Genomic DNA, 11,121 nt, shown 5'->3' with positions numbered 1-11,121 from the left:
TAATGAAACAGCTTTGCAACTCAAATGCAAGCTGATATGAATTTCCGCCCCCTTGTCACAAATGCCTTCCTTTCCCCCAAACAGCAATATTCATTCCCTTCCCCGCAATGTTGTAAGCAGACAGCTTGGTCAGAATGCAACCACGAAGAGACGAAACTAGAATTCGTGGGCAGTGGCGCGTTGCTTTTGATGGGATGATGCAAGAAAGACTAAGACTCGTATGAACCAGATGGTTGTATTAGCCTTGTTGACATGAGATAAGATTTAGCTGGGGGGAAACGTCCTCATTCTCCAGCCCAAAGCTCTGGTGCTCAGAGAATCGGCAGCGGTCTTAGACTCAGCGGTAAAAGATCAGCATCGCAGACTCCAGCAACTGTTTTGAAGCACTCCAGCCAGTGTGAGTGCCGTAGCCTTCCCAGTCGAAGGCCGTGTAGTCGCCGCACTGCCGGCTTGATTCTGGAAAGTACCCTCCTCCACCGACACAGAACTGGGGAAAGAAAATTTGGGAGAGTCTAGCTCGGAATTGGGAGTGGCCTGCATCATATTCGACATCGCCGGCGGGACAATACAGCTCCCAAACTTATCCTGCCTCTTTTATTATTATTTACTGCATTTTTCACCCTATAAGACGCACCAAACCACAAGACGCACCTAGTTTTGGGAGGAGGAAACAAGAAAAAAAAAAAAACATTGGTACCTCGCAAGACGAATGCCTCGCAAGACGGAAAACTCGCAAGACGAAAGGGTTTTTTGTTTTTTGAGCTGCTTCGCAAGACGATTTTCCCTATGGGCTTGCTTCGCAAGACGGAAACGTCTTGCAAGTTTGTTTCCTTTTTCTTAACACCATTAATACAGTTGCGACTTGACTTCGAGGAGCAACTCATAGCACTCGGTGTGGTAGCCTTTTTTGAGGTTTTTGAAGACTTTGGTGATTTTTGAAGCTTTTCCAAAACTTTCCCGACACCGTGCTTCGCAAGACGAAAAAAATCGCAAGACGACAAAACTCGCGGAACGAATTAATTTCGTCTTGCGAGGCACCACTGTATTATGAATCTCAGAAGCCAGAACAGCAAGAGGGATCGCTGCGCAGCGAAAGCAGAAAATCCCTCTTGCTGTTCTGGCTTCTGGGATAGCTGTGCAGCCTGCATCCGCTCCATAAGATGCCCACACATTTCCCTTTACTTTTTAGGAGGGAAAAAGAGAGTCTTATAGAGCAAAAAATACGATATTTATCACGCCTTTTTTTCCTGCAAGGTGGAATACGTGGTTTCCTTCCCCCCCCCCCCCATTTAATCCCCGCAATAACCCTGTGAGGTAGGTTAGTCTGAGAGGCAGCAACTACCCCCCACCCAAAAAGGTCAAACCCAGTGATCTCCATGGCTGAGCAAGGATTTGAACCCCTGTCTCTCAGGTCCTAGTCCGACACTCTAACCACTATGCCACCCCGGGAGTGGATCTAAACACAGTGGGGAAACCACTATAAATACAGTGGTACCTGGGGCTACATACGCTTCAGGTTACAGACGCTTCAGTGTACAGACTCCGCTAACCCAGAAATAGTACCTCGGGTTAAGAACTTTGCTTCAGGATGAGAACAGAAATCGTGCGGCAGCAGCAGGAGGCCCCATTAGCTAAAGTGGTGCTTCCAGTTAAGAACAGTTTCAGGTTAAGAACGGACCTCCAGAACGAATTAAGTACTTAACCCGAGGTACCACTGTACTACATGTTTTCGTTTATAAGATGCCCCCAAGTATAAGACGCCCCACCCCCTATTTTTGGGACTCCAAATTGAGAAAATGGGGGAAGATTGTATCCGTGTATAAGACGACCCACAGTTATCAACATAATTTTTAATTTTAAAAAACCTAGTCTTATACACGGAAAAGTACGGTAAGTCAGAAATTAAATTGTTTTAAATAAAAGGAGAAAAAATCCGAGGGGAAACCCAGGGGCATAGGTAGGTGGGGGTGGCCCACGCTGGGTGTCATCCCTCAGAGGGGTGACAAAATCCCCCCTGAGCGGATCCCCACCCTGGCCCCCTGGGCACTAATCGCCCCCAATGGGCGCCGATTGCCGTGCCAATAGCCCCCAGTGGCCAATGATCGCAGTGCCGATCATCCCCAATGGGCGCCAATGGCCCCCCTGGACAGCTCCTCCACCCCCACCCCTCCAGGTGCCTGAGCAGCTAGCTCCGCCACTAGGGAAATCTCATTTTAAACCATTCCTTCTCTCTTCCGCCATCTGGTGTTGCATGTTTAAAACACATTCAGTTCCTTTTTTCTTTGCTAATGTAGCTGCTTTTGAATTCTGGTGCTGGAGGAGACTCTTGAGAGTCCCATGGACTGCAAGAAGATCAAACCTCTCCATTCTGAAGGAACATCAGGAAATGATGTTGGGAAAGATGGAGGGCACAAGGAGAAGGGGACGACAGAGGACAAGATGGCGGGACAGTGTTCTCGGAGCTACCAACATGAGTTTGACCCAACTGCGGGAGGCAGTGGAAGACAGGAGGGCCTGGCGTGCTCTGGTCCACGGGGACACGACTAAACAACAACAACAACAATGTAGCTGAGTCCTGCCTCTCTTTCCACCAACTTACAACTCACCGTTTCTGTGTTACAGCCGGTGGCTTTGATCCCAGCACAGAGCGCCATGGCAGCTTTCTCGTTGTTGAAGACCCGGAACTGTATGTAGCCAGCGACGAATTCACCTGCAAAGACAGAGAGGCGGGGAGGGAGAACACAGTCTTGGTGGCTGAGAGCAATTGACAGCTTTCTCCTCCTCCGCGAATTTGTGTAATCCTCTTTGAAAGGCATGGGGACAAAGCTCACGTCCGCAACACATATATAAAACGGATGGTGCACATTCAACGTACCTTTAAAGCACACAGCTCCGCCCCCCCCAAAGAATCCTGGGGGTTCTAACTTACCCCTCCCCGAGCTACAATTCCCTTAACAAACTAAAGTTCCCAGGATCCTTGTAGGAAAATCCATGTGGGCGTATCTTCAGACTGGAATGGACTTGCCTCTGGAATTTGGAGAGTAATAGAACGCCGTTTGCTGCGCATTTCCGGTGTCGTAGACGACAGGGACGATGGGTCCATTATTAGCTGGGCAGCTGCCAAGCCCAAACTTGACTGGGTATTGCTGGAAAGAAGAACAAATGGGAAATAAACCAGAGAGAGAGAGAGAGAGAGAGAGAGAGAGAGAGAGAGAGAGAGAGAGAGAGAGAGAGAGACCTTGGCCTGTTCAACTTGGAAGCATACAAGCCTGAGCATCAAATTTGTTTAAAAAGAATATACAGTGGTACCTCGGGTTAAGTACTTAATTCGTTCCAGAGGTCCGTTCTTAACCTGAAACTGTTCTTAATCTGAGGCACCACTTTAGCTAATGGGGCCTCCTGCTGCCGCCGTGCCGCTGGAGCACGATTTCTGTTCTCATCCTGAAGCAAAGTTCTTAACCTGAAGCACTATTTCTTCGTTGAAGTGTATGAAGTGTATGTAACCTGAAGCGTATGTAACCCGAGGTACCACTGTAATTGCATCATCCTCCCTGTGTCCTTCCTTATTAATTTGATCACATTTAAGGACATAAGAGAAGCCTGCTGGATCAGAGCAGTGTCCCATCTAGTCCAGAATTCTATTCTCTCAGTGGTCAACCCGGCGCACCAATGGGAAACCCTCAAGGAGGACCTGGGCACAAGAGATATTCTCCCCTCCTCTGGTTTCCAATAACTAGCATTCAGAAGCATCTACAGCCTCCAGACAGAGGTGAAGCTAGCTGCTCTGACACCCAGAGTGGCGCACATGCTGTACTCTCGAGGGTTGGGCCATGGGGGCGGGGCAAGCGTCCCTTTTCCATGTTTTCCCTAAGAAAGTCATAACAGAGGGCAGAGTGAAGTTGTGACAGGATGGGAACCTGGACCTCTGAGATCTACATCTGAGGTCTTCGGGTATTTGGAAATCTGCTCTCAAACACACACCACCACATCCTTTTTTTAGAGGTCCAGACTAACTGAGGCGCTAAATATTGACTGTCCATTCAGCCACATCAGTTACCTGATAAAGCCCATGAAGGTTCCCTCCTTCTACAGACAAGAACCCGGTCTCGGTGTGATACCTCAAGAAGGCAGAGTCACGCCATTCCCTCATGGGGGTGTTGTTTGGGACATGCCAGATGGCCATATCCCGTGCTTGGAGGTCAGAGTAGCCTGGGTTCTGTAAAATATCAGAAGATGGTAGGGGAAAACACCTATATATTTAGTCAGGGCCTTATTCTGCAATCAGAGTGCCTCAGTGGTGGATTCATAATGGACCATCCACACAAGACTCTGCTTCAATACTGTATTTTTCGCTCTAAAAAGCGACCATAAGACGCACCTAGTTTTAGAGGGAGAGAACAAGGGGGGGGGGAATTCTCTCCCTCTCTGCGCAGCGCCCCTTCAGCGAAGCAGCAGGAGAAACGGAGGCTTCATGTTGCTTTCGCTGAAGCCATGGAGCCTGCATTTGCTCCATAAGATGCACACACATTTCCCCTTAATTTTTGGAGGGGAAAACGTGTGTCTTATAGAGCGAAAAATACGGTAGTTGTTCTGTGATGCTTCCACAAGGTTAACACATTGCTGCCATCTAGAGGGACGACTCCATAACGCAACCAAAGTGGAATGAAAAGTTAGGCAGGAAGTTGTAGGGCAGGGGTCAGCAACCTAAGGCCCATGTGCTGGAAGCAGCCCACGGAGGTCATTTGACCTGTCCACAAGCCCCCCCCCCAACTGAGCTAGCCAGCGTGACTAAGCTGCTTCTGGCACAACAGAACACCGTGAAGGAAACCAGAGCACATGGAAATGCTGTTTACCTTCCAGCCACAGCGGTACCTATTTATCTGCTTGCACTGTGTGCTTTCAAACTGCTAGGTTGGCAGGAGTTCGGACAGAGCAACAGGAGCTCACCCCGTCGCAGGGATTCAAACCGCTGACCTTCTGATCAGCAAGCCCAAGAGGCTCAGTGGTTTAGACCACAGTGCCACCCACATCCTCAAGAAGCTCAAGAAAGGTAACAGAGCCTCACCTTATAGTCATCACACGTTGAGCCCACAGCCGTCCCAAAGGTGTTGTTATTGGACCAGTTGCCTTCTCCACTTGGGTAACTGGCAGTGTTCCCTTGTTGACTAGACCAGCGGTCTCCCAGGGTGCACTTCCCATAAATGTTGTTCTCGTGGATGCTGGCCACCAGTGTCCAGCCGCCTCCGTTGGTGGACATGTCGCAGAAGGTTTGGTAGATCTCACCGTCCTCCGTGCTCAGGAAATACAACCCATCTGCCGATGAGCCAAACAGGCTATCCTTATGACCCTTTCTCCGTTGGCGGCATCGACTCTGATCACGTTTTGTAATCCTTGCCGCGTGGAGATTCCTCCCCTCCCTTCGGTAACTCCACAGATAAGAATTTACAAGCATTTGATATTATTATGGTCCTTTTATTACAGCATCATGTCACAACCACAAATATACAGCTCTCCGCAAGGAGAGGCTACTCTAAATCCTTCCTCCGACCTCCGCAACAATTAAGTTCATCCCTCCCTCTGCCTCTTTTGCTCCCTGATACGTTCGGACCTCCGAGTCCACGGTGAGGGCGGTATCCCCCACACTCTCAAGTGACGTCTCAGCTAGCTGCACCCTCCCTTCTGGCTCCCTTGTCATTATCTCGTAACTAGGTAGCTCCTCCCTAAGCTGTTCAGCTCCTGTCTCTCTCTGTTTCTGAACAGGTTGTGGACGGGGGGGGGGCGACTCTTCCCCCTACAGCTCTCCATCAGAGAGAAGCTGGTCTGCAACAGAATGCATTCCCCAGTTCTCGTTTTCAGACCATTCCCTGACACCGCAGTGAGCATAGAATCATAGAATTGTAGAGTCGGAAGGGACCTAAAGGGGCATTTGGCCCAACCCCCTTGTGATGCCTACAAAGAGCCCCTGATCTGGTGCATCTCCTTCTGGCTTACCTACCTGGAGCTCCTTCCAGAGCTGTTTTGATTTCCTTGCAGCTCCGAGGGAGGGTCTGGAGGAGGTTTGGGACCAGGCCCTGCTGGTTCTGTAGGCAGCTGGCATCTTCCCATTTGACCATCAGCTTGAGGATGTCTCTTTTCAAGGAGGCGATGCAACCGTCCGTGTCTGCGCAGAAGGGGCTCCTTATTAGACTCAGGAGAGGAAAGGTGCAGTGCATTTATTGGGGAAAGGGGTGGGAAAGTGTTTTGTGGACCTCTCGATCTACAGTCATACCTCCAGTTATGATAATTTCAGGTTGCGCGTTTTCAGGTTGTGTCCCACGGTGACCCAGAAGTAATGGAACGGGTTACTTCCGGGTTTTGCCGCTCACGCATGCACAGATGCGCAAAATGACATCAAGCGCATGCACAGAAGTGGCGAATCACGACCCGTGCATGCACAGACGCAGGTTGCGTTCTGTTCAGGTTGCAAATGGGCCTCCAGAACAGATCCCATTCGCAACCAGAGGTGCCACTGTAAAGTCTTCTGGGCGGTCTTATTTCATGCCATCACCATGATAAATTCTCATAATCCTGCACCACATTCCCACCCAGCTGCAAAACACCACCTCAATTTAGGATGTCTGATGAAGAAGAGGATCAGACACTGGGACTGCTATGCCTAAAGAACCAATTTCCTCCTTAAAACCATCTGAGGATCTTCTTTGTGTCCTACCTTCAAGGGAGGTCCAGGGGTTGGCGGTGAGAGAACAGGGCCTTCCCTGTAGTAGCCATGCTGTTAAGAGAATGTTTCCCCTGGCAATTTGACTGGCGCCGATTTCGTCATCATTTCAGTACCAGGCAAAATCATTTTTCTGTTTTTCAAGGCAGTCGGGTAGCAAAGATGACGTTATGCAACACTGTTAAATCTCCTTTCTATTTATTTTATTATTTTATTCCTTACCTTGATTGTAAATCGATTTGAGGCTCTTTTTTATCTCCCTATATAGAGCAATACGACTGGAAAATCCCGTACTTTGCACAGCGGAAATTTCAATAAAACAATGAACAGGAGGGTTGTGATACATTGGCTACTGCAATTGACACAAGTACAGTGGTGCCTCGCAAGACGAAATTAATCCGTTCCGCGAGTCTCTTCGTCTTGGGGTTTTTTCGTCTTGCGAAGCACGGCTATTAGCAGCTTAGCGGCTATTAACGGCTTAGCGGCTTAGCGGCTTAGCAGCTATTAACAGCTTAGCGGCTTTAAGAAAAAGGAAACAAACTCGCAAGAACTCACAAGATGTTTTGTCTTGCGAAGCAAGCCCATAGGGAAATTCGTCTTGCGGAACAACTCAAAAAACTGAAAACCCTTTCGTCTAGCGAGTTTTTCGTCTTGCGAGGCATTCGTCTTGCGGGGCACCACTGTAATAGGTTTTCTTCCAAAAGAAAATAAATGAGCACTGAGGCACTGATATATTACTAGTGAGCTCTTTACTTTTGCAATTGTTTAAGATAAAAAAACCTATTTGGAAGAGAAACTACTTTTGCCATTTTTCTGGATGTTTATTGTTTGTTTACAGATAGTTGCTTTGGTGATACTGTCTTGTGAAGATGTCGGCAGCCTTTCAAAATGTCTGGGAAAACTTGGGGGAAATGTGCAAGCAGGGTTTTTTTGCTGAAATGTTTAAGAAATTGCTACAAAACTGGGAGGGGGGTTGCGAGAACTTTGGTCAATAAACTTTGGCACTGGTGGAGGCATTCTATGTCTTGCATATGTGTGAGAGAGAAAGAGAGAGAAAGAAAGAAAAGGGGAACTGGGGTGGAGAAGGAAATATGTTTTTGTCCTTTTGGAGGGCAGCTGTCTGTGAGAGAGTGGTCTTGAAACATAAGGCAGTGTGGCCCTTTGGTTGGTTCAGAAGCGGAGAAGGAAAGAAAATGTCAGTGTGGTTTTAAGGAGGGAAATTGAGGCAATAAAAGCTTTACAAAACATTATGTAGCTAGTTCTCCCCTCTTCCCCTATGAACATACACAGACTTACCACACTCCAAACCTTTAGGGAAGACAATCACACAAAGCAGAATGGCCACAAGCGCCTTCATTCTTCCGAGTGGGAGAGATCAAGTTTATTTCGTGAGAATCTCTCTTCACCACCTACAAAAAAAAAGTCTCTCAGGCAGAAATCCACATGAACCTGACCTTGGAAGAGTTTGTAAGTAAACCATTTTTAACTTACCAAATGTGTGGTCTTTTTCTATGCTGGGGAAAGAGGCGAACTTTGGAACTCACTTTAAAGGGCACATTTTAAGGGTCTAGCAGCCTTTATCTCCACACTTTGCTGAATATTTTGTGACTATAAATCTCTGCTGAGGTTCGCTCACCAAAGAGTACCAAAGTACTCTTTGCATCCCAACAAAAACTGCAATGTCAACAATTCCAATTTCCTGATTCAGTCCACAATCCAAGGAAAACACACCATGTTTACACTTTCTGAAAAAATATGTGAACCGAAGTACAGCCATCCTTTTAAACTGGCACTGAATTTTGCAACGAAGTCCTCTAGCCAACAAGTGTACAGTATATACAAATAGATTGCATATACTATTGTGAAGTGTGCATAAAGATAAATACACCTGTGACTATTGCATGCAAAAAAATACATTATATTACAGGAAACAACTTTGTAAAAATGTGTCTGTTGGACATATCCATATGAATGTGGATATCAGGAGAAATTTGCACTAAAATGCAGATAAATTTTCATGTTAAATAAGTTGGAGTTCTTGTTATTAAATACAGTGGTACCTCAGGTTAAGTACTTAATTCGTTCCAGAGGTCCGTTCTTAACCTGAAACTGTTCTTAACCTGAAGCACCACTTTAGCTAATGGGGCCTCCTGCTGCTGCTGCGCCACCGGAGCATGACTTCTGTTCTTATCCTGAAGCAAAGTTCTTAACCTGAAGCACTATTTCTGGGTTAGCGGAGTCTGTAACCTGAAGCGTTTGTAACCTGAAGCGTATGTAACCTGAGGTACCACTGTATACCAGAAAAAAGCACCGCAAAAACTCAGGCCAATGCAAGTTTCAATAGTGGGTGTGGTCCCTACTCGCAAATCAATAGTCAATTGTGACAAAAACTAATCCATTCAAAAGTATGTATTCTGACAAGGATTACAGACTCAGATAGAGATTACAAACTCAAACAGAGATTACAAACTCAAACTCATAAAGATATGTATAACACAATAATTCGTTACAGAATTAGAGATAAGAGTTGATGAGTAGAAATAAGTTCATGTTAGCCCATAGTCAGATTCGACATGGAGTTTCAATCAGTGAGCAGAAATCAGGAGTCAATTATGGATCAGAAACCAGGACAGGGCCCTGTTTCGAAGTATTCACCTTCATCAGCTAATTTTTAAAGGGTCGTGTAAGTTTGAAGACTTTCGGATAAATATATCCTGTTATTTTCTACGTTTCTCAGGGATCACAACTACATGTGGGTAGATCAGCGTGTATCTTGAGCTTTTCGGTGTGGAAATCTGTGTGGAAATTTGGTGAACCACACTTAGGGCTGAAAACATCAGGAACAGTTTCACCCAGTCCTGCTCCAGGATGATTGGAGGTTGCACAAAAATGCTTTCAGACTTCGTTTTGGAGCAACAAGCCTCCTCCACCCACCCACCCCTGCTCCAAAGTTCTTTGTTCCAGTTGCAAAAGCGGAACTGTCCCCAAGGCATGAGAAATGTTTGTGAAATAAATTGGAGAGAAAGAGAACAGACTAACATGGGGAGGGGTCATTTTATTACAAAGCCAGGCCAATATTATAGAGGGCAGAGAGAAGGGGAGAATTTTCAAGGCAAGCGAAATCTTGCGGTGGGTGTGGCATAGACCACCCCTTCAGTCAGACAGGATGGCTGGGCTGTTGCAACTAGTCTCCAGACCACAGAGTCTTGCGCCTCCTTCCCAAAGCCTGGCATATTACCAAGGTCTGCCCCTAAAGAGAGGGCTTTCTCCAGTGACAACTCCTAATCTGCAGAATTCCCTCCCCACAGAGGTCTATTCCGAAGCTTCAAATTGTAGTTTCTGTCATGTCATTAAGACCCACCTCTTTATCCTGGCCCTTGACACCACATGTATCTGTATATACTGTATTTTTTGCTCTATAAGACTCACTTTTTCCCTCCTAAAAAGTAAGGGGAAATGTGTGTGCGTCTTATGGAGCAAATGCAGGCTGCACAGCTATCCCAGAAGCCAGAACAGCAAGAGGGATTGCTGCTTTCACTGCGCAGCGATCCCTTTTGCTGTTCTGGCTTCTGAGATTCATAATATTTTTTTTCTTGTTTTCCTCCTCCCAAACCTAGGTGCATCTTGTGGTCTGGTGCATCTTATAGAGCGAAAAATACGGTATTTTAGATCTCACCCTATTTTTTTGGACCGTAATTCGCATTACACTGGTGTTGTTCTTCTTGTTGTTGTTCTTGTTGTTTTACGCTGCCAGCACCCAACCTGGAACCTTAAGGTGAAGGGTAGGTAAGGAATCCAATTAATGATAATGAATTAATAGCTCACCCTTTCAGCAGCTCAGCTCGTTTGGAGTTTCTAAACTGCAGGTTTCAACGACGGCCGTGGAAATGGAAGGAAAGGCGCTGGCGTTCTGCCGACTGCCCTCTGCTTTAGACAAATGGACCTTAGTCGAGGATGAGGAAATCTAAGCAGGTGACCAGTGGTGACCTGGGCTTCTTGGCACACACAAGGCAGGAGGGCAGTGGATTGACTGCAGAAGGGATCATTCTTTCTTTATTTGTATTTTTCCTTCGAGTATTCCTTCCAGGGCTTACCATCGGCAAATTCTGCTACCAATCTTTCCAACCCAGTGGTCCCCAAAGAAGACGGTACAGCCCCCTGGGGGGGAAATGAGATTACCTGGTGGTGCTGAGAGCTAAGAAGGGGGCAGGGGGGCACTGGAGGTGTAAATGTCTATCAGACTTTGAAAACCTCGTATCAGTGGGTCACGTTCATCACTTTTTGTTAACCTGATTAAACTGATTAGTTGGATTTTGCAATTAATTGTTACTGCTTTGAATTTTATTGCTTTGCTTCTAGTGGGCTGTGCAAGCCACTATTCAAAATAATGCTTCTTATAGCATACA

General features: G+C 46.7%; 1 protein-coding gene across 1 annotated transcript; it reads right to left on the bottom strand.

Moving 5' to 3' along the window:
- Positions 1–219: 219 nt before the first annotated feature.
- LOC114586932 (intelectin-1-like) lies at positions 220–10,694 on the bottom strand. Its single transcript, XM_028710795.2, has 8 exons — positions 10,541–10,694; positions 8,012–8,124; positions 5,996–6,160; positions 5,066–5,313; positions 4,058–4,216; positions 3,026–3,146; positions 2,607–2,710; positions 220–487 (listed from the first exon to the last, which is right to left on the bottom strand). The coding sequence occupies exons 2-8, from the start codon at positions 8,070–8,072 to the stop codon at positions 338–340; spliced, it is 1,008 nt and encodes a 335-aa protein (XP_028566628.2). The 5' UTR covers positions 8,073–8,124; positions 10,541–10,694; the 3' UTR covers positions 220–337.
- Positions 10,695–11,121: the final 427 nt, after the last annotated feature.

The sequence above is a fragment of the Podarcis muralis genome, chromosome 16, assembly GCF_964188315.1.
Source record: "Podarcis muralis chromosome 16, rPodMur119.hap1.1, whole genome shotgun sequence".
NCBI lineage: Eukaryota > Metazoa > Chordata > Lepidosauria > Squamata > Lacertidae > Podarcis > Podarcis muralis.
The sequence above is the reverse complement of the archived record's forward strand: the minus strand, read 5'-3'. Positions and strand labels throughout refer to the sequence as shown.

What these genes read in the sequence shown, in the direction of transcription:
- LOC114586932 (XM_028710795.2), bottom strand. Translation starts at nt 8,072, where the DNA reads ATGAAGGCGCTTGTGGCCATTCTGCTTTGTGTGATTGTCTTCCCTAAA. An exon ending in AGCTCTGGAAGGAGCTCCAG is followed by an intron (nt 5,314 to 5,995) that starts GTAGGTAAGCCA and finishes GCTCATCGGCAG; the next exon opens with ATGGGTTGTATTTCCTGAGC. An exon ending in CAACGTGTGATGACTATAAG is followed by an intron (nt 4,217 to 5,065) that starts GTGAGGCTCTGT and finishes GATATTTTACAG; the next exon opens with AACCCAGGCTACTCTGACCT.